The sequence below is a fragment of the Pseudophryne corroboree genome, chromosome 2, assembly GCF_028390025.1.
Source record: "Pseudophryne corroboree isolate aPseCor3 chromosome 2, aPseCor3.hap2, whole genome shotgun sequence".
Classification (NCBI taxonomy): Eukaryota; Metazoa; Chordata; class Amphibia; order Anura; family Myobatrachidae; genus Pseudophryne; species Pseudophryne corroboree.
In genome coordinates this window covers 601473370-601497606 of record NC_086445.1, presented here as the reverse complement: position 1 = coordinate 601497606, position 24237 = coordinate 601473370, and the positions used below count along the sequence as shown (strand labels likewise).

Sequence of the window (24237 nt, the reverse complement as noted above, 5' to 3'; positions counted from 1 at the left end):
ACAAAGGTCAGTCCAGGTCTTGTGGGTTCTGCAGCCAGAATGGCTGAGTAATTGTGCACCTGTGGAATACCTAGAAAGGACTGAAGGTTTGACAGGTGCCGGACCTCTGATGCTGACTAGCGGCCAGAAGCTAGGGCCTGTAAGGGGGGCTAGTGTCAGGGGTCTGGAAGACTGTGTATGCTTGAAGAGACTTCGGTACCAGTGGTTCCTGTCAGGACGCATTTCCACTGAAGAAGGGCGCTGCACACATTGGTGACTATAACCCAGGACACTGTGGTGGTCATTCCGAGTTGTTCGCTAGCAGAAAATGTTCGCCACGCAGTGATGAAGCAAAAAAACGGCACTTCTGCGCATGCGTATGCGGCGCAATGCACTTTCACAACGGCCGATGCAGTTTTACACAAGGTCTAGCGAAGCTTTTCTGTCGCACTGCTGGCCGCACAGTGATTGACAGGAAGAGGGTGTTTCTGGGTGTTATCTGACCGTTTTCAGGAAGTGTTCGGAAAAACGCAGGCATGCCAGGAAAAACGCAGGCGTGGCTGGCCGAACGCAGGGTGTGTTTGTGATGTCAAAACAGGAGCTGAACAGTCTGAAGTGATCGCAAGCACTGAGTAGGTCTGGAGCTACTCTGAAACTGCACAATTTATTTTTGTAGCCGCTCTGCGATCCTTTCGTTCGCACTTCTGCTAAGCTAAGATACACTCCCAGTGGGAGGTGGCATAGCGTTTGCACGGCTGCTAAAAACAGCTAGCGAGCGAACAACTCGGAATGACCACCTGTGTTATGAATGCTTATTTGTAGTGCAGTTTGCAAAAAGCTTTATACTGCTGATTTCATTGTTGTATAGACTATATGCTGTGTCTATAATCACCTGGCGGCTGTGTGATGTTAAACAGCCAGGAAGATTTTAGTTACCCCAAGTTGTGGTGTGAACAACTTGGTGGTTGTGTTTTATGTGGTAAAGAACCTGTGGCCTAGTAAAACTGTGTTGTTTTCACTATATACCTTGGCGTCAGTATTGTTATTTTATGACAACCCCAACAATACTGTTACTATATATATATATATATATATAGAGAGAGAGAGAGAGAGAGACATATATGTCCTGTGTCCCCCCACAGTTTTGCCCCAGCACCATATTATGCTGCCCCACACAATAACGCCCCTGCTCATTGTCAGTGGTATTGTTGTCAGGGCCCAGGGTTCTGCTCGCCCTTTCCCCCTGCCGCCGCCGCCACAGCAGACTGTTCGGCAGCCTACTTCAATTAAAACTATGTGTCCCTCCCAAAATGCCCGCCGCCTCGGAGGAGACAGTTATTAAAGATACTAGAACCTCCTCTAGTATCTTTAATAACTGTCTCATCTGAGGCAGCGGTCATCTTGAGAGGGGACCAATTTCAATAGCCTGCGGGATCTGGGGCTGGGCAAACAACGGCAGTGTCGGCAGAATGACGGTGGCAGGTGGGCAGCGGGATGAGCGGCCCGGGCCCTTCCCTCTCCGTTAGAGAGGCCAGGCTTGGGACAGCTGTGCCTGCAGCACCCCCTGATGGTGGGCCTGGGCTTTGCATAGACTACTCCCAGCTTCTATGTACTGCATCGGCTGCAGCCCATAGAAGCTGGATTGGGCTGATGATCAGGCAGCGAGTGGCTTCCCTCAGAAATCCAGCTCTCAGCTAATTGAAGCCCGCTCTGGCAATACCAATGGAATTGCCTATCCTGCAGGCGACTGGCAGGTAGGATTTCAAATAGGAAGTCACTGCCAGTCACAGTGAAGCCACTGAGCCAGTGCAGTCACACAGCTGAGCTCACTAAAGTGGCAGATTTTACTGGAGGGGGCTGCAGTCTAGGAGCTTTGTTGTGCTCGCCCCCATCAGCCACCCACACACCCCCCACCGTCATTCTGCTGCCATGATCCCGGTGTATGCTGACTGCCGGGATCCCAGCAGCTGGCATTACATACCCAACCCATATGTATATGGGTCACTACTGTGGACATTGTGTGTAAGAGTTACTACAGAGTGGTGTAATGTGTCTAAGGGACACTACTGTGTGGTGTAACATGTCTAAGAGACACTACTATGTGGTGTAATATGAATCATAAGGACTACGTGTGGTGTAATGTGAATAATATTGTGCTACTGTGTGGCATAATTTGAATTGGAGGTACTATTGTGAGGCCATGGCCCTTCCTTGTGAGACCATGCCCCCTTTTTTGCGGTGCATGCCTTCCGTGCACACTGTCTCTTTATGAGTTAAGGTAGGGCACAATATTATAGTTTGTAGGGAGGCGCTGAAAACCCTAGCACCAACCCTAATTGTGTGTTATGGAGATTTACCAATAACTGCAGATGCTGTGCTGCAGTTACTGTCTGGTGATCCCCATGTATCAATGTAGAGAAGTTTGAAAATGTACAAGATAGAGCGCCAATATGCTACGCAATATATGAATGGTCAATGGCACTGACCGTTCCAACAGCAGCAGCTATTGATTTCAACAGCTGCAGGTGTCGTTGTCCCATTCACAGCCACTGTACCTGGCTGCAGCAGCTGCTGGGCTCCGTGCTGCGTAGGTGATGGGAGATCTCACACATGCGCAGTGGAGCCAGCCTGGGCAGTACGACATAGCGCATCAGCACTAAGCTGAAATGCCGTGGGGTTTGGCAGGGATCATTGGAGGGGTTAGTTTTCACTCCCCCTCTCCGGCTTTTGTTAATACATCTCGTCAGTGTTGCTTCCTGGTTCGCCTTGATAAAGAGGCAAAACAGGAAGAGCTGTAGCTGCATGATGGGGCATAAAATTAATAACTGCAGCTGTGAAGTGTCTCTCAAGAAGCATTGGTAGAGGGGCCCCTTTAATATGATGCTATGGGGCCCACAAAGTTCTGGTTATACAGGTTGAGTATCCCATATCCAAATATTCCGAAATACGGAATATTCCGAAATACGGACTTTTTTGAGTGAGAGTGAGATAGTGAAAGCTTTGTTTTCTGATGGCTCAATGTACACAAACTTTGTTTAATACACAAAGTTATTAATAACACTGTATTAAATGACCTTCAGGCTGTGTATATAAGATGTATATGAAACATAAATGAATTGTGTGAATGTAGACACACTTTGTTTAATGCAAAAAGTTATAAAAAATATTGGCTAAAATTACCTTTAGGCTATGTGTATAAGGTGTATATGTAACATAAATGCATTCTGTGCTTAGACTTGGGTCCCATCACCATGATATCTCATTATGGTATGCAATTATTCCAATATACGGAAAAATCCCATATCCAAAATACCTCTGGTCCCAAGCATTTTGGATAAGGGATACTCAACCTGTACCCCTATATCCATGCTTAAGCACATGTGACTTAATTAGTATCTCAATCGATTTTATTATATCATCTGTGCACAAGCATGAATATCCTTAAAACCTGGATTGTTGCTGTTCCTTGAAGATCTATTTTTGGAAAGCCTGGTATATGTTATGACAGGATGCATTTAGCATTCCGGCTGTCGGGATGCCGGCGGTCATGTGACCGACGCAGGAGTCCCAACACCACTCAGGAGACCAGTCCGGATCACCAACAGCCAGCATCCCGGAGATATCCAACCTCAAAGCAGTGGTCCCCATCCAAGCCTGTTAATTGCTCTTCCCAGCCAGATATCTCGGGTTCTGTCTGACTTAGATTTTTTCTTTTAGGGTATAGTCCAAATGTTGGGGCTCTCCCCTTTCGGTGGACACTAGCAGCTTGTCTCTACTATGCACATAAGCAGGGATATCAACCTTCCAGCAGCTGGTCCCTGCTTTTCGGCGGTGGATTGCTCTGGCTCCTGAACTCTGATCCCCAAGTCCCAAGTATCTCCTAAAAGCTTATCCCATTGTAAGCTGAGAAATCTTTCACCTGGAACTAGAGATATCTGCCCTCCTACTGGAAAATAATGAATATTATGCCCACTCCGCTTTCCACCCACCCATACGTATTAAACAACCCCTACCACCCTGAAAGTCAAGTACCAGGGCCCCTATATTCAGCCAATTCCCCTTCTACAGTTTAGTGTTTTGCTCCCACCCCATCTCCCACCAACTGTGCAGTAAAGGTGTAATTAGCAGAAATTAGTGCTCCAGGTCCTACACGCTGAGCGAAGGATAGAACACCCCATGGACATCATCAAAGCTGCTACTGCTAGCAACCGCTACCACTGGAGGATGGGTAGGGGCCCCAGTGTATTGCTTTGCCCAGGGACCTACACTGCTGTTAAGACAGCCCTGGCCACCACCCCTCGAGGATTAACCATCGCCACCACCCCTGGAGGGTTAGCTCTAGCCGCCACCCCTTTAGGTTTAGCTGTAATGGTTAACCCCGGTGGGCTAGCCCCCAATGTTGGGATGCCACGGTCGGTCATGTGACTGCCAGGGTATAGTATGAACTGTTACGACCCATTGGTGAAAGTTAGAACATTCAGCAAATTGCGGCTGCACCAGACCAAGCTATAAACCACTTGGACACATTAATGTTATGGATAAATAGACAAAGTTTGAATCTGCAATCATTTCAGCAGACAAAGCAGCAGGAGAAATGGAAATCCCTCAGGAATTTCAAACATGTTCTTGCACAAAAAAGCAGATGTTTAGTGATGAAGACAATCTCACTTGCTGAACAAAAGGAATCATTAAAAAAAATACTTTCTTGTGGTAATAGACATGGTCAGCAGTTTTGGTAATTTGAGCTTTCAAGCATTTAAAGATTATGCAGAGAATTTTGGTTTTCTGTACAATATATACAAATATACCTGCCAACTGTCCAGATTTCAGTGTCCGTTTTACAGGGTTGGATCCAGGAGTATGCGGTCACTGACAATATCCTCAGATTTTGCTGCATGTACAGATGGAGCCACGGTAATCATGGCTCCGTATGTGCGGGCGCACCTATAGCCGCGTCTAGGGCATGCGCGCGTCCGTGACGCTCACACATTTACTAGAATGGGAGCATCTCTGTGCACTCCCATGGTGGGGCTAGGCGCCGGATCGCCTTCTTCTGCCGGGAGTGCGCATCTGCGATTGAGCCACACTAGATGAGTGCAGCTCTATCTGTAGGTCCGACCAGTAGATGTCACTAATGACTGTGGGGTGCGCGCAAATAGGGCATACACACTGGATGATTTGAACGATTTGTCATTCCAATCCATCGGAATTGGCCAAATTGTTTAAAAAATTGTCTAATGTTCCAAGCTTAACACTGCCCTGCACAGCAATGCAGCAGAAGATCCCTGAATAGATGCCATGTGCACGGCATCTAAACAGTGCAGGGAAGTGAGCCTGGGGGCAGCCCAGCTGCTTTGGGAGTGTCAGGCACTCCCTCAATCCCTCAAAATGATGAAAATAGGGGATGTGCGCCAAGGCCATGCCTCACACCCATGTCCCCCCTTCCCCCATCAAGCAAGTGATCCTGGCTTTCGCTCCTCATTTGTATGGAGACATGTCCAAACAGCAGAACATGATTAAGCAAGCCTTGTCAGAGCTGCAATACTACATAGGGATGGCCATTGACCATTGATGGTTCTTAATAATCGATGGTTTAAGGCCGATGTCGAATGGTTTTACCATCGATGGAAGATAACCAGATGGTTTCCCCCCATCGATGGCTTAGCACAAACAAATATTTTTTTATTTGCAAGGTGCCGGGACACAGAGCTTAGCTCCGCCCCCGACACCCGTGAAGCTCTGTCCCCGGGCTGTGATTGGCCCATGGGTCATTCACTGTAATAACAGGGATGACCATTGATGGGTGAAACAATCGATGTCACCAACTATGGTATGGGTGACCAATCGATGGTCACTCACAGTTTCTCCATCGATGGTATCCATCGATGGCGAACACGCCGATGGCCATCCCTTATACTACAGAATGTTAAAGTATTATGTGATAAGGTTTCTCATGACATTAATGCTATAGAACATTCTGAGGAGTTTGATACATTTAGCTTAGGTTAGTTCCTAGTAATGCAAATGTGACAAATATACTAAAGTGTTTGCTTGAAAACTATTTATACAAAGTGTATCCCACTTGCTTAGTTGTTATTTTGACATTCCTTGTTACCTTTGCAGAATTCAGCTTCTCAAGCTTGAAACTAATCAAGTCATATTTACTTTCCTCCATGGGCAAAGAACGACTAAGGGGGTCATTCAGATCTGATCGCTCGCTAGCTATTTCTGCAGCACTGCAATCGAATAGTTGCCGCCTATAGGGGAGTGTATTTTAGCTATGCAAGTGTGCGATCGCATGTGCAGTCGAGCACTCCCAAAAAGTTTTGTGCAGTTTCTGAGTAGCTCAGAACTTACTCAGCCGCTGCCATCACTTCAGCCTGTTCTAGCCCGGAATTGACGTCAGAAACCCGCCCTGCAAACGCTTGGACACGCCTGCGTTTTTCCTACCACTCCCAGAAAACGGTCAGTTGACACCCAGAAACGCCTTCTTCCTGTCAATCACCTTGCGATCGGCTGTGCGAATGGATTCTTCATACAATCCATCGCCCAGCAACAATCTGCTTTGTAGCCGTATGACATGCCTGTGCATTGTGGTGCATATGCATGCACAGTTCTAACCTGATTGCAGCGCAGCGAAAAATCCTAGCATGCGATCAGGTCTGAATGACCTCCTAAGGCCCTGATTAAGAGATGAACACAGTGAGAATCAATGCTGAAATAAGATAATGAAGCAGGGGGCATCTGTAGGAAAAAGACACCTACTGCGTGCAGCGCAGTATTGTTCAGAATCAGATCACCATTCCGACCATTGGTTGCTGCTCAGCCGGGGCCAGGAACTGCTCAGCTCTGAACGGTCCCCGTCTCCACCCCTGCTCTGCCCCCTAACACTGCAGCATGTCAGGCTTGCTGCAGCTAAGGGGAGACTGCAAGCAATTTCACAGAAGAAAACCGGTCCATGTGCAGTACAGAGCCTACTCATGCGCCAATCTCTAACAATCGGAGATGTATGCAAACCATTGGTTTTGAGATACATTTCTGAATAAGGCCCTAAGTGCACTGCTTCACCAATTGAAATCACTGTAACAATTACCTTGATTACAGCACAATCACTGATGAATTTCATAACAGGAAGTGCTAATGTCACAGAAAATATCACTGATGATGAGTACTTATTGCATTCAGTAAAAATAAAGGGCCCTACACACTGTGCGATTTGAATGATGAATTATATGAACAATGAATGATTTTTCAGTAATGATTTTTTGCATACACACTGAACATTTTGACATTGCAAACATCAATATCGTCTAAATTGGCTTGCAATAATAAACGATGACAGACCAACGATGAACGACTGCGGGGAAATCATTCATCGGCGGTGCCTCTACACAGAATGATATGAGCGATATATAGTTCATTTTTTAACAATATCTTTCATATCTTTGTAAAATGTCGTCCAGTGTGTAGGGCCCTTAAGTTTTAACATGTGCTTTCATGTTAAGGCTTTAATGTTGTTTTTAACGTATTGTAAAAATGTAAATGATATACTGTAATAAGTTATATGTAATACATAACATATGTGTATGTAATAGAGTGACTTTCAAAATATTCACTCCCTTGACCAGTTCTCTCAATGTACTGAATACTAAACCATACACTGAAATTTTATATGTTTTTATTTCAGAGTGCTAAAACACATACTGTATTTAGGTTTTTAATTGTTTTAAAGGACCCCTTTTAATGTGTTGCTTAGGGCCTCAGCAAAACCTAGTTCCACCTATGTATAGTATAAGTAACCCCTGCAGCCATACTACACTTGGAGAGACAGATTGGAGGTGTGCATATATTGTACTTATCAGAGGCGTCACTCACCTCTTTAACACCCGATGCGACGGCGGGGGGAAAGGGGGTGGGGCTTCATGGGAATGGGCAGGGCTTAATTAAAGGGGCGGGACCTCGCGGGTGGCACCTGCTTTAGCACACTGAAGGCCCAAAAAAGGGGGTGGGGCTTTGCGGGGGGGGAGGGGCTTCGTGTCTAGACACCCTTTTTTTAGTCACTGGGGGGTGTGGGAGGTGAGGGCTGACTCCCGGGGAGTGCTGCCCCTGCAGTGCTGGCTCATACACAGTGACAGGAGCCGAGTGCTGCACATAATATAACAGTGCAGATCTCGGCTCCTGTCACTGTGCAGGAGCCGGCATTTTGGTGTCACCCCTCGGCAGATGACACCCGGGAGCGGGCCACACCCCCCTTGTGACGCCACTGTACTTAATATATAAGTGTATTATGCACCCTACATACAGAGCCTATTTTGAGTAGGCTTCATGTTAAGGTACATCTGTCAGGAGGTGCTTATTGGGCTATTTGAACCCTAGTGTAAGGTACAGTACTTGATGATGATGATGATGATGATGATGATGATGATAAGCACATGTCTTGTAATAAAATAATAAAATACATAAAAGAAAATCAATCAACTGCATCATACACTACCCAATTGCCATAAGAAACAACTTGCCCAACACCAACTCCCACCGCAGCAGCAGAAACCAGTACCACACTTGCAGAGAGTGTTCTGTCAATGGGTCCCCAATTTGCTATTCTACTTTTTTTTCCTTGCCTGATCACATTCATAATTCTTTAATATTCTTTATAGAGCACATTTGAATTAGAACTGATATTAAACACACAGAAAGACCCTCACTGCCATACTAAAGTCAGCAAGCCACTTACTCTCACTGTATCGCAGTAGCCTGCAATAATATTAGACTAAGCTTACTATGATGTTGTAAGCTCCACACTGTCCCTATTATATTACCACCCCTGGAGAAGGCCTAAACCAGACTCAGGGGCATATTCATAATGAAATGAAAAAATTGCGCAATGAGAATTTTTAGTTTTAAATTGTGCAATGAGAATTTTTAGTTTTAAATTCTCATTGCATTCTTTATTGGCAGTGTCCCCACTCCCCCAGGAAACCCCAGCCAGTAATAACTAGTTTGGGGAGTTAATATTACAGCCAAGGTACCAATAAGAGCGTGTGCCCTGGCTGTAGCATTATCTCCTGGCTAGTGGAACCTGGTGCTGGTTACCTCCATGTTTTTGGAACCGGGACGGGTCCAAGAGCCTGGTGCTGGTTCTTAAAATACAAGGGGACCTCACAACATTTTTCCCCCTGTATATTTAGAACTAGGACCGTCTCAAAGAGCCTAGGGCTGGTTATGCTTGTGGGGCATCTGAGTTTTAACAATTCACAGGTGTGTTTGCAGAAATGATTGTAGGTAAATTCCTATGTTTCAGTGTTGTCTTACATCCGAGTTTGGTCTATGGTGTTCTTGATCATATGTCCATGTCCACCCCCTGTTTTGTACTTCTGTTTGAACAAAACTCCCATGTTTATTTTTTAGTAAATTTCCTTGAATGAAAAAATGTCCAACCACTCCTGTGTTTTCCAACTCGGGCAAGCACAGAGCTTAGTAAATTTACCACATAGTGGGGGTAATTCCAAGTTGATCGCAGCAGGTTTTTTTTTAGCAATTGGGCAAAACCATATGCACTGCAGGGGAGGCAGATATAACATGTGCAGAAAGAGTTAGATTTGGGTGGGTTCTTTTGTTTCTGTGCAGGGTAAATACTGGCTGCTTTATTTTTACACTGCAATTTAGATTTCAGTTTGAACACACCCCACCCAAATCTAACTCTCTCTGCACATGTTATATCTGCCTCCCCTGCAGTGCACATGGTTTTGCCCAACTGCTAACAAATTTGATGCTGCGATCAACTCAGAATTACCCCCAGTGTTCAGATGGGACCCATGTATCAGAAGAGAAATAATTGCATTTCTAGTTTTAATTGTCTTTTCCAAATAAAATGGATTTTTTTACAAAAACTCTCACTGCATCTGCTTTAAACATTTTGACCGGAAAATAGAATAGTTTAAAATGACAGCAATACCATACATCTAATCACTGAGTATATCAGCTTTCAGTAGGCAAGAGTTTAAAACGAATCATGTGTCCTTGCCATAAAGTACATTTTAACCCAAAGGCAAATTCCCAAGAGATATTCTGGACTAGAATTCTGCCACACACTGTCTTAAATTAGGTTGTCATTTTTCAGAAACTACTGTCACACTGCCCCATTTCCCATGTTATTATAAGGTACCACACAGGGCTGTGTTTATCTCTAATGTAGGATTCTGACTCTTCAGGTGAAATGTTCTGCTCATGTCTCAGGTTTCTGTCATCAGCTCAATTTCCTCTTTTTGTCTGATCAGTTACCAGGTCAGAGACAAATTGCTGCATACAGAGCCTCCATGTCCTATAGAGCATCTTATTGCTCTGCAAAACATTCCCCATACTGGTATTTTTCTGCGTGTGTTCTGTATTGCATAGCAGTTTTCTTTGACAGGTCGTTATTCACCTGTAGATATGAAGTACCTCTGCTTTGCTGTGCTTCTCACTGCTGCGTTATCACTCTGTAATGCAGGTAAGTACTTTATCAGTAGAGGTGTGTAGTATTATCTGTGAGTCACTTTTTTGTTATCGAAATAATATAATAGTATTTAATAAATCATGACATGAATAGAGAGTAAGCAGTCTGCTGTATGACAGTAGAGATTATTACAACCTGGTTAAGGTATGACGGAAAACATAATGGAATATTTTAAAGCTTGACACAACTTAGAATAAATATTAGAACTGGGACCATAGCAGTGGCCCAGGAAGCAGTGAAATATAGAAGAGTAAATTATGTGGAAGCTCTGTATATCATTGGGAATGTTTAAGAATGAGGCACAAAAGTAAGTGAGACAGTAAAATAGTAATGGAATAAAAGTATAAAATAATATGGGTATGGAAAATATGGGACAAGGTAGCAATAAACATGGAAAAAGGTGATACAGGTTGAGTATCCCATATCCAAAAATTCCGAAATACAGAATTGTTTGAGTGAGACGGAGAAAGTGAAACCTTTGTTTTCTGATGGCTCAATGTACACAAACTTTGTTTAATACACAAAGGATTAAAAGTATTGTATTAAATGACCTTCAGGCCATGGGGGTCATTCCGAGTTGTTCGCTCGTTGCCGATTTTCGCTATAATTCGATTAGTCGCTTACTGCGCATGCGCAAGGTTCGCAGAGCGCATGCGCTTAGTTATTTTACACAAAAGTTAGGTATTTTACTCACGGCATAATAAAGCTTTTTCATCGCTGTGCTGATCGTAGTGTGATTGACAGGTAGTCGGTGTTTCTGGGCGGAAACTGGCCTTTTTATGGGAGTGTGCGGGAAAAAAACCGCAGGCGTTCGAGTTGCAAAACGCAGGAGTGGCTGGAGAAACGGGGGAGTGGTTGGGCAAACGCTGGGTGTGTTTGTGACGACAAACCAGGAACGAAAAGGACTGAGCTGGTCGCAATGGCTGAGTAAGTCTGGAGCTACTCAGAAACTGCTAAGAAATTTCTATTTGCAATTCTGCTAATCTTTTGTTAGCACTTCTGCTAAGCTAAGATACACTCCCAGAGGGCAGCGGCTTAGCGTGTGCAATGCTGCTAAAAGCAGCTAGCGAGCGAACAACTCGGAATGACCCCCCATGTGTATAAGCTGTATATGAAATATAAATGAATTGTGCGTATGTACACAAACTTTGGGGGTGATTCAGACCTGGTCACTGGGCTACTAACTTTGCTGTCCTGCGATCAGATAATTGCTGCCCCAGGGGGTAGTGTAAATTCGCTGTGCAAGTGTGCATTCCTATGTGTACGCAGAGCTGCAAAAATCCACTGTTTGCTGTCTTTGCGCAGCCCAGGACTAACTCCTACAGTGCGATCAGAAGAGTCTGATCGGAGCCGGAGCTGACGTCAGACACCCTCCCTGAAAATGTTTGGGCACGCCTGCGTTTTTCTAGACACTCCCAGTAAACGCTCAGTTACCCCCACGATCGGCCTCTTCCTCTCAATCACCTTGCGAACGCTCGTGCAAATGAAATTTTTGCACCATCATGTCGCTGAGCGGCGATGCCCGTTGTTGTTGTCAGACATGCGTGCGCATTGAGGTGCATACGCATGCACAGTTATGACCTGATCGCCCGCTGTGCAAAAACGCACAGCAGCGATCAGGTCTGAATCAGGCCCTTTGTTTAATGCACAAAGTTATTAAACATATTGGCTAAAATTACCATCAGGCTGTGTGTATAAGGTGTATAAGGGCGGGATGTACTAACTGCCGCCGCTGCGTTAATTGCCGTTTTCACTGCAATCTGAGTCACCACTTTGCCGCCCACCGCTACCCCTTTGCTCCCCGTCTGCTTTCGTTCTCCCTCCTCATCACCGCCGCGGCCACAGATATCAGCGTTGTGCTCGCCCTGTGCTGCGCTCCCCCTGGCCATCTGCGCATGCATACTTTGTAACAGCTTTCTGGGCATGCGCGGAAAGCTGTGACAAAGTGCGCATGCGCAGACGGCCAGGGGGAGCGCAACACAGACCGAGCGCAACGGCGATATGAGAACTCTGTGGCCGCGGCGGTGATGAGGAGGGAGAATGAAAACAGATGGGGAGCAAAGGGGTAGTGGCGGGCAGCGGAGCGGTGACTCAGATCGCAGTGAAAATGGCAATGAACGTGGTGGCGGAGGATAGTACATCCCACCTTATGAATCATAAATGCATTCTGTGCTTAGACTTGGGTCCCATCACCATGATATCTCACTATGGTATGCAATTATTCCAAAATACGGAAAAATCCGATATCCTAAATACTTCTGGTCCCAAGCATTTTGTATATGGGATACCCAACCTGTATTATTACAAAATCTATATATAAAAAAAACAAAACAAAAAACACCTTGGGCGAGCTGTAATGAAGTCTGAGTTCGGTGGCCGTGCCCGATGCCGACCGAACGTTGAGTTTTTTTTAAAGGGGCAATCATTTACTAGGCTAATCCATGCCTTGTAAATGATTGCTTTTTAAAAAAAAAGTCCGTATTCGGCTGGCATCCCGCACGGCCGCTGAACTCGGCCTCATTACGTCCCGGCCTTAGAGGTTACAGAGAAATAAAAAAATGGTGCTAACTGTCCTTCTTTTGAGGAATGGCAGTCCCTCTTTAGGATCCATGTGTAGCTGTCCCTCTTTCTTTTCAAAAAGTGGTCTGAGATATCCACCTGTAAGGGTAAAGTCACTTTCTGGCCTCCAGGCATACATACCACATTAACAGAAAAAAATACTACCACCTATATGCGCTATCCAACACAATACAATACATGATGTATAAATAGAATGATTTTCCAAAAACTGTAATATCACAAATGGTTGACAGAAGGGTATGACAGATCAATATTTCAAAAGTTCTGGTAAATATGGAGTTCTGTAGGATGAATAATCAAAAAGATTGTTCTTGAGAGTAAAAAGGGAGTTCCACGGGGTACACACCGTACTCACGTGGGTACAGGATGTTCAATGCTCATAAAGGTTTCTTTTTCCGGTCGGGACTTCGTTTAATGGATGTCCATTAGTTGGAGCCTCTTCATACCAGTGTACGATCTCCAATGTGGACCCGGAAATATAAACAGTAGAGACACCAATAGTGTAATAGGTTTCAACCAGTGTGTGAGAAATGAGTGGTGACGATAACTGGAAACTATATGGACAGTTAGAGGATTCCCAACGTACCCAACTTACATAGACACGTATGTGGATCCTTATATAAAGGTATCTTTAACCGGTAAAGGAGAAAAGGAGAGCGTAGAGAATATCTCTAGGTGAGCGTACCCAACTCACATTAGAAAAGATTGGATGATTCTCATAAAGGTATCTTTCAATCGTTTCTCCTTCGCGGATACTAATGGTCCCAAGCCGGCACTTGCTTTCCGGCAGAAAGTCTTACACCAGTGGTCCCCTCCTTGTCGCTTGCTCTTCAGCTGTATCTGCTTTTACAGCTGCTAGAAGCGTTCCAATAGATGCGCTAAAGAGATGTAGAGCCCAGAAGCCCACATACATCACACGTCAAACATCCGACAATCTAGCAACCTGCCCGGGATGGGATCCAGGTCTGGGCCTGCTCGGCCTCTTGCTCTCTCAAGAGAATTTTCCGTTGTCCGCGGGTTTTCCGCCGCCTGACCCCCCCCCCCCCCGTGGCCCCGGAGCTCCCTGCCCTCTCAGCCTGGTGTCCTGTGCTCAGCAGCTCCCCCTCATCCATGGATACATCACGCTGTGTGCGGTCTATCTCAGCTGCCCTGTCGTCGTGGAACGGACTGTCCCTCACGCCTCCTATCCCGCCTGTCAGCGAGAGCAAGAGGCCGAGCAGGCCCAGACCAGGATCCCATCCCAGGCAGGTTGCTAGATTGTCAGATGTATGACGTGTGACGTATGTGGGCTTCTGTGCTCTACATATCTTTAGCGCATCTATTGGAATGCTTCTAGCAGCTGTAAAAGCAGATACAGCTGAAGAGCAAGCGACAAGGAGGGGACCACTGGTGTAAGACTTTCTGCCGGAAAGCAAGTGCCGGCTTGGGACCATTAGTATCCGCGAAGGAGAAACGATTGAAAGATACCTTTATGAGCATCATCCAATCTTTTCTAACGTGAGTTGGGTACGCTTCAATTAGAGATATTCTCTACGCTCTACTTTTCTCCTTTACCGGTTAAAAGATACCTTTATATAAGGATCCACATACGTGCCTATGTAAGTTGCGTACGTTGGGAATCCTCTAACTGTCCATATAGTTTCCAGTTATCGTCACCACTCATTTCTCACACACTGGCTGAAACCTATTACACTATTGGTGTCTCTACTGTTTATATTTCCGGGTCCACATGGGAGATCGTACTCTGGTATGAAGAGGCTCCATCTAATGGACATCCATTAAACGAAGTCCCAACTGGAAAAAGAAACCTTTATGAGCATTGAACATCCTGTACCCACGTGAGTACGGTGTGTACCCCGTGGAACTCCCTTTTTACTCTCAAGAACAATCTTTTTGATTATTCATCCTACAGAACTCCATATTTACCAGAACTTTTGAAATATTGATCTGTCATACCCTTCTGTCAACCATTTGTGATATTACAGTTTTTGGAAAATCATTCTATTTATACCTCATGATTTGTATTGTGTTGGATAGCGCATATAGGTGGTAGTATTTTTTTCTGTTCATGTTTCATTGGAGATTGTGTGACATCTCCCTCTACATACCTATTGCAGCAATCCAGAGGGCGCGGTAGGATTTCTTCCATCTTGTTTGTATCCCATACATACCACATTGTATGCTGTTATATAATATTTTATTATATTTATTTACTGTTATGTATAATAGCTAAACTGAGTTTTATGATGTGTAGCGCTGTGGGTGAGTGTTTGTGGATGAAAGCATAAGCATATACCTTTAGTAAACATTACATTTAATTTGTTGTTTGTTTATATGAAACATTCAGTGGTCTGCAATATATTTTTTATGTAGTTTCACTTGTACATGCAGTTTCTCTGGCACATTACTTAGCTGTGCTTACAAGCGCAACCAAGGGAAAATACATTTTCTGGTTTTGTGACCCAGCAGCACTAGTGTAATATTTTTAAGTGGCGTTCTGTGTATTGCATAAGTAAAAAGAATGCGTTTGGGGTACTATTCTATAAACATGCAATGATCAGCACAGAGGGTTATTAATAATGGATAGAGATGAGCGCCTGAAATTTTTCGGGTTTTGTGTTTTGGTTTTGGGTTCGGTTCCGCGGCCGTGTTTTGGGTTCGAACGCGTTTTGGCAAAACCTCACCGAATTTTTTTTGTCGGATTCGGGTGTGTTTTGGATTCGGGTGTTTTTTTCAAAAAACACTAAAAAACAGCTTAAATCATAGAATTTGGGGGTCATTTTGATCCCAAAGTATTATTAACCTCAAAAACCATAATTTACACTCATTTTCAGTCTATTCTGAATACCTCACACCTCACAATATTATTTTTAGTCCTAAAATTTGCACCGAGGTCGCTGTGTGAGTAAGATAAGCGACCCTAGTGGCCGACACAAACACCGGGCCCATCTAGGAGTGGCACTGCAGTGTCACGCAGGATGTCCCTTCCAAAAAACCCTCCCCAAACAGCACATGACGCAAAGAAAAAAAGAGGCGCAATGAGGTAGCTGTGTGAGTAAGATTAGCGACCCTAGTGGCCGACACAAACACCGGGCCCATCTAGGAGTGGCACTGCAGTGTCACGCAGGATGGCCCTTCCAAAAAACCCTCCCCAAACAGCACATGACGCAAAGAAAAAAAGAGGCGCAATGAGGTAGCTGTGTGAGTAAGATTAGCGACCCTAGTGGCCGACACAAACACCGGGCCCATCTAGGAGTGGCACTGCAGTGTCACGCAGGATGACCCTTCCAAAAAACCCTCCCCAAACAGCACATGACGCAAAGAAAAAAAGAGGCGCAATGAGGTAGCTGTGTGAGTAAGATTAGCGACCCTAGTGGCCGACACAAACACCGGGCCCATCTAGGAGTGGCACTGCAGTGTCACGCAGGATGTCCCTTCCAAAAAACCCTCCCCAAACAGCACATGACGCAAAGAAAAAAAGAGGCGCAATGAGGTAGCTGACTGTGTGAGTAAGATTAGCGACCCTAGTGGCCGACACAAACACCGGGCCCATTTAGGAGTGGCACTGCAGTGTCACGCAGGATGTCCCTTCCAAAAAACCCTCCCCAATCAGCACATGATGCAAAGAAAAAGAAAAGAAAAAAGAGGTGCAAGATGGAATTGTCCTTGGGCCCTCCCACCCACCCTTATGTTGTATAAACAAAACAGGACATGCACACTTTAACCAACCCATCATTTCAGTGACAGGGTCTGCCACACGACTGTGACTGATATGACGGGTTGGTTTGGACCCCCCCCAAAAAAGAAGCAATTAATCTCTCCTTGCACAAACTGGCTCTACAGAGGCAAGATGTCCACCTCATCATCACCCTCCGATATATCACCGTGTACATCCCCCTCCTCACAGATTATCAATTCGTCCCCACTGGAATCCACCATCTCAGCTCCCTGTGTACTTTGTGGAGGCAATTGCTGCTGGTCAATGTCTCCGCGGAGGAATTGATTATAATTCATTTTAATGAACATTATCTTCTCCACATTTTCTGGATGTAACCTCGTACGCCGATTGCTGACAAGGTGAGCGGCGGCACTAAACACTCTTTCGGAGTACACACTTGTGGGAGGGCAACTTAGGTAGAATAAAGCCAGTTTGTGCAAGGGCCTCCAAATTGCCTCTTTTTCCTGCCAGTATAAGTACGGACTGTGTGACGTGCCTACTTGGATGCGGTCACTCATATAATCCTCCACCATTCTATCAATGTTGAGAGAATCATATGCAGTGACAGTAGACGACATGTCCGTAATCGTTGTCAGGTCCTTCAGTCCGGACCAGATGTCAGCATCAGCAGTCGCTCCAGACTGCCCTGCATCACCGCCAGCGGGTGGGCTCGGAATTCTGAGCCTTTTCCTCGCACCCCCAGTTGCGGGAGAATGTGAAGGAGGAGATGTTGACAGGTCGCGTTCCGCTTGACTTGACAATTTTGTCACCAGCAGGTCTTTCAACCTGACTCAGGCTGGCAGTGTCTGAACTGACTTCACGTGTGGCAAGTTCAAAGGGCATCAGAACCTTGCACAACGTTGAAATCATTCTCCACTGCGCCTGAGACAGGTGCATTCCACCTACTATATCGTGCTCAATTGTATAGGCTTGAATGGCCTTTTGCTGCTCCTCCAACCTCTGAAGCATATAGAGGGTTGAATTCCACCTCGTTACCACTTCTTGCTTCAGATGATGGCAGGGCAGGTTCAGTAGTTTTTGGTGGTGCTCCAGTCTTCTGTACGTGGTGCCTGTACGCCGAAAGTGTCCCGCAATTCTTCTGGCCACCGACAGCATCTCTTGCACGCCCCTGTCGTTTTTTAAAAAATTCTGCACCACCAAATTCAAGGTATGTGCAAAACATGGGACGTGCTGGAATTTGCCCATATTTAATGCACACACAATATTGCTGGCGTTGTCCGATGCCACAAATCCACAGGAGAGTCCAATTGGGGTAAGCCATTCCGCTATGATCTTCCTCAGTTGCCGTAAGAGGTTTTCAGCTGTGTGCGTATTCTGGAAAGCGGTGATACAAAGCGTAGCCTGCCTAGGAAAGAGTTGGCGTTTGCGAGATGCTGCTACTGGTGCCGCCGCTGCTGTTCTTGCGGTGGGAGTCCATACATCTACCCAGTGGGCTGTCACAGTCATATAGTCCTGACCCTGCCCTGCTCCACTTGTCCACATGTCCGTGGTTAAGTGGACATTGGGTACAACTGCATTTTTAGGACACTGGTGAGTCTTTTTCTGACGTCCGTGTACATTCTCGGTATCGCCTGCCTAGAGAAGTGGAACCTAGATGGTATTTGGTAACGGGGGCACACTGCCTCAATAAATTGTCTAGTTCCCTGTGAACTAACGGCGGATACCGGACGCACGTCTAACACCAACATAGTTGTCAAGGCCTCAGTTATCCGCTTTGCAGCAGGATGACTGCTGTGATATTTCATCTTCCTCGCAAAGGACTGTTGAACAGTCAATTGCTTACTGGAAGTAGTACAAGTGGGCTTACGACTTCCCCTCTGGGATGACCATCGACTCCCAGCAGCAACAACAGCAGCGCCAGCAGCAGTAGGCGTTACACGCAAGGATGCATCGGAGGAATCCCAGGCAGGAGAGGAATCGTCAGAATTGCCAGTGACATGGCCTGCAGGACTATTGGCATTCCTGGGGAAGGAGGAAATTGACACTGAGGGAGTTGGTGGGGTGGTTTGCGTGAGCTTGGTTACAAGAGGAAGGGATTTACTGGTCAGTGGACTGCTTCCGCTGTCACCCAAAGTTTTTGAACTTGTCACTGACTTATTATGAATGCGCTGCAGGTGACGTATAAGGGAGGATGTTCCGAGGTGGTTAACGTCCTTACCCCTACTTATTACAGCTTGACAAAGGGAACACACGGCTTGACACCTGTTGTCCGCATTTCTGGTGAAATACCTCCACACCGAAGAGCTGATTTTTTTGGTATTTTCACCTGGCATGTCAACGGCCATATTCCTCCCACGGACAACAGGTGTCTCCCCGGGTGCCTGACTTAAACAAACCACCTCACCATCAGAATCCTCCTGGTCAATTTCCTCCCCAGCGCCAGCAACACCCATATCCTCCTCATCCTGGTGTACTTCAACACTGACATCTTCAATCTGACTATCAGGAACTGGACTGCGGGTGCTCCTTCCAGCACTTGCAGGGGGCGTGCAAATGGTGGAAGGCGCATGCTCTTCACGTCCAGTGTTGGGAAGGTCAGGCATCGCAACCGACACAATTGGACTCTCCTTGTGGATTTGGGATTTCGAAGAATGCACAGTTCTTTGCTGTGCTGCTTTTGCCAGCTTGAGTCTTTTCATTTTTCTAGCGAGAGGCTGAGTGCTTCCATCCTCATGTGAAGCTGAACCACTAGCCATGAACATAGGCCAGGGCCTCAGCCGTTCCTTGCCACTCCGTGTCGTAAATGGCATATTGGCAAGTTTACGCTTCTCCTCCGACAATTTTATTTTAGGTTTTGGAGTCCTTTTTTTTCTGATATTTGGTGTTTTGGATTTGACATGCTCTGTACTATGACATTGGGCATCGGCCTTGGCAGACGACATTGCTGGCATTTCATCGTCTCGGCCATGACTAGTGGCAGCAGCTTCAGCACGAGGTGGAAGTGGATCTTGATCTTTCCCTAATTTTGGAACCTCAACATTTTTGTTCTCCATATTTTAATAGGCACAACTAAAAGGCACCTCAGGTAAACAATGGAGATGGATACTAGTATACAATTATGGACTGCCTGCCGAGTGCAGACACAGAGGTAGCCACAGCCGTGAACTACCGTACTGTACTGTGTCTGCTGCTAATATAGACTGGTTGATAAAGAGATGTCTATGTAACTATGTATGTATAAAGAAGAAAGAAAAAAAAACCACGGTTAGGTGGTATACAATTATGGACGGACTGCCTGCCGAGTGCAGACACAGAGGTAGCCACAGCCGTGAACTACCGTACTGTACTGTGTCTGCTGCTAATATAGACTGGTTGATAAAGAGATGTCTATGTAACTATGTATGTATAAAGAAGAAAGAAAAAAAAACCACGGTTAGGTGGTATACAATTATGGACGGACTGCCTGCCGAGTGCAGACACAGAGGTAGCCACAGCCGTGAACTACCGTACTGTACTGTGTCTGCTGCTAATATAGACTGGTTGATAAAGAGATGTCTATGTAACTATGTATGTATAAAGAAGAAAGAAAAAAAAACCACGGTTAGGTGGTATACAATTATGGACGGACTGCCTGCCGAGTGCAGACACAGAGGTAGCCACAGCCGTGAACTACCGTACTGTACTGTGTCTGCTGCTAATATAGACTGGTTGATAAAGAGATGTCGTAGTAGTATGTATGTATAAAGAAGAAAAAAAAACCACGGTTAGGTGGTATATACAATTATGGACGGGCTGCCGAGTGCCGACACAGAGGTAGCCACAGCCGTGAACTACCGCACTGTACTGTGTCTGCTGCTAATATATAGACTGGTTGATAAAGAGATAGTATACTCGTAACTAGTATGTATGTATAAAGAAAGAAAAAAAAAACACGGTTAGGTGGTATATACAATTATGGACGGGCTGCCGAGTGCCGACACAGAGGTAGCCACAGCCGTGAACTACCGCACTGTACTGTGTCTGCTGCTAATATATAGACTGGTTGATAAAGAGATAGTATACTCGTAACTAGTATGTATGTATAAAGAAAGAAAAAAAAACCACGGTTAGGTGGTATATACAATTATGGACGGGCTGCCGAGTGCCGACACAGAGGTAGCCACAGCCGTGAACTACCGCACTGTACTGTGTCTGCTGCTAATATATAGACTGGTTGATAAAGAGATAGTATACTCGTAACTAGTATGTATGTATAAAGAAAGAAAAAAAAAACCACGGTTAGGTGGTATATACAATTATGGACGGGCTGCCGAGTGCCGACACAGAGGTAGCCACAGCCGTGAACTACCGCACTGTACTGTGTCTGCTGCTAATATATAGACTGGTTGATAAAGAGATAGTATACTCGTAACTAGTATGTATGTATAAAGAAAGAAAAAAAAACCACGGTTAGGTGGTATATACAATTATGGACGGGCTGCCGAGTGCCGACACAGAGGTAGCCACAGCCGTGAACTACCGCACTGTACTGTGTCTGCTGCTAATATATAGACTGGTTGATAAAGAGATAGTATACTCGTAACTAGTATGTATGTATAAAGAAAGAAAAAAAAAACCACGGTTAGGTGGTATATACAATTATGGACGGGCTGCCGAGTGCCGACACAGAGGTAGCCACAGCCGTGAACTACCGCACTGTACTGTGTCTGCTGCTAATATATAGACTGGTTGATAAAGAGATAGTATACTCGTAACTAGTATGTATGTATAAAGAAAGAAAAAAAAACCACGGTTAGGTGGTATATACAATTATGGACGGGCTGCCGAGTGCCGACACAGAGGTAGCCACAGCCGTGAACTACCGCACTGTACTGTGTCTGCTGCTAATATAGACTGGTTGATAAAGAGATAGTATACTCGTAACTAGTATGTATGTATAAAGAAAGAAAAAAAAACCACGGTTAGGTGGTATATACAATTATGGACGGGCTGCCGAGTGCCGACACAGAGGTAGCCACAGCCGTGAACTACCGCACTGTACTGTGTCTGCTGCTAATATATAGACTGGTTGATAAAGAGATAGTATACTCGTAACTAGTATGTATGTATAAAGAAAGAAAAAAAAACCACGGTTAGGTGGTATATACAATTATGGACGGGCTGCCGAGTGCCGACACAGAGGTAGCCACAGCCGTGAACTACCGCACTGTACTGTGTCTGCTGCTAATATATAGACTGGTTGATAAAGAGATAGTATACTCGTAACTAGTATGTATGTATAAAGAAAGAAAAAAAAACCACGGTTAGGTGGTATATACAATTATGGACGGGCTGCCGAGTGCCGATACAGAGGTAGCCACAGCCGTGAACTACCGCACTGTACTGTGTCTGCTGCTAATATAGACTGGTTGATAAAGAGATAGTATACTCGTAACTAGTATGTATGTATAAAGAAAGAAAAAAAAACCACGGTTAGGTGGTATATACAATTATGGACGGGCTGCCGAGTGCCGACACAGAGGTAGCCACAGCCGTGAACTACCGCACTGTACTGTGTCTGCTGCTAATATAGACTGGTTGATAAAGAGATAGTATACTCGTAACTAGTATGACTATAAAGAAAGAAAAAAAAAACACGGTTAGGTGGTATATACAATTATGGACGGGCTGCCGAGTGCCGACACAGAGGTAGCCACAGCCGTGAACTACCGCACTGTACTGTGTCTGCTGCTAATATAGACTGGTTGATAAAGAGATAGTATACTACTAATATTATATATACTGGTGGTCAGGTCACTGGTCACTAGTCACACTGGCAGTGGCACTCCTGCAGCAAAAGTGTGCACTGTTTAATTTTAATATAATATTATGTACTCCTGGCTCCTGCTATAACCTATAACTGGCACTGCAGTGCTCCCCAGTCTCCCCCACAATTATAAGCTGTGTGAGCTGAGCACAGTCAGATATATATATACATTGATGCAGCACACTGGGCTGAGCAGTGCACACAGATATGGTATGTGACTGAGTCACTGTGTGTATCGTTTTTTTCAGGCAGAGAACGGATATATTAAATAAAACAAACAACTGCACTGTCTGGTGGTCACTGTGGTCGTCAGTCACTAAACTCTGCACTCTCTTCTACAGTATCACAGCCTCAGGTCAATCTCTCTCTCTCTCTCTCAACCCTAATCTAAATGGAGAGGACGCCAGCCACGTCCTCTCCCTATCAATCTCAATGCACGTGTGAAAATGGCGGCGACGCGCGGCTCCTTATATAGAATCCGAGTCTCGCGAGAATCCGACAGCGTCATGATGACGTTCGGGCGCGCTCGGGTTAACCGAGCAAGGCGGGAGGATCCGAGTCTGCTCGGACCCGTGAAAAAAACATTAAGTTCGTGCGGGTTCGGATTCAGAGAAACCGAACCCGCTCATCTCTAATAATGGATAGAGGAAACATACTGGTAAAAGGCAGCTAAGGTAAAAGTCACTGAGGTGATTTATCAAGTTCTTTTCACAGGACTGAGCAAGGGAAGTCTGCCACGTAATTGTTGTGTACACGTATAGGTTTTAGGGCTTAAAGAAATAGCAAATTAATTTATATTCTTACAATTTTTTATGGATTTCTGTGACAACAAAAAACTATTTTGTTTGGTCACCTGATTAGAAGAAAAGACCAAAAGACCATCAGACAGGAGTGAATTGGGATGGAAAACCAAACCCAGGAAATTTATGGGGGGGGGGGGGGGAGAGAGGGGGGGTTTGATGAGGGGTTGAGGTCTGTTGATGGGGATTTGGAAGCCTCCTCTTCGGGCTGGATTGAATGCAATTGCGGCCTTCCTGCGTCTTTTGCTGCAGTTGTGTCTGAGACCAGGGGTGTATGGTAACTAAAAGTGCCCCTGTAAAATGTTGTAGAAGTTGCCCACACCGTATAGCATACTGTGTGTAGCCATGGCAGCATCACTGGATTGCAGAGTTGATGTACTGCAGAGATGGAATAACAGAATGAATGGGGACAGTGCAGTTTACTGAGTGTGGTGGGTTGCCTGTCATGTGGGGGGGCACATGATAACACACAAGACAGGCCCACAGACACATCAGCCTAACAGGAATCTTCCTGGTGAGCCCTATGGCCAACCCGCCCCAGATTGTACTATACTATGCTGCTAGTAAGATAGGATTGCTGCTAGTAAGATCACTGGAGTGGAAGTACATCTCTGCATATGAAGATCAGTTATGAATCCATAATTGCTCAGCACATCACACATTGGGGTAGATGTATTAAGCCTGGAGAAGGGATAAAGAAGTGACAAAGCAGTGATAAGTGCAAGGTGATAAATGCACCAGCCAATCATTGCGGATTTAAATAATGACAGGAGCCGACTGGCTGGTGCATTATCACTAGTGATGAGCGGGTTCGGTTCCTCGGAATCCGAACCCCTCCCCCCGAACTTCACCCATTTTACACGGGTCCGAGGCATACTCGGATACTCCAGTATTGCTC

The 24237-nt window shown here is 45.5% G+C and overlaps 1 protein-coding gene across 1 annotated transcript in view; it reads left to right on the top strand.

The window, feature by feature from the left end:
- Positions 1–10269: 10269 nt before the first annotated feature.
- CD164L2 (CD164 molecule like 2) overlaps positions 10270–24237 on the top strand; it is a 172560-nt gene continuing 158592 nt past the window's right edge. The window contains exon 1 of the mRNA XM_063954703.1: positions 10270–10468. Within this exon, the coding sequence (XP_063810773.1) occupies positions 10411–10468 (58 nt within the window). The 5' untranslated portion in view covers positions 10270–10410. The remainder of the gene's footprint in view (positions 10469–24237) is intronic.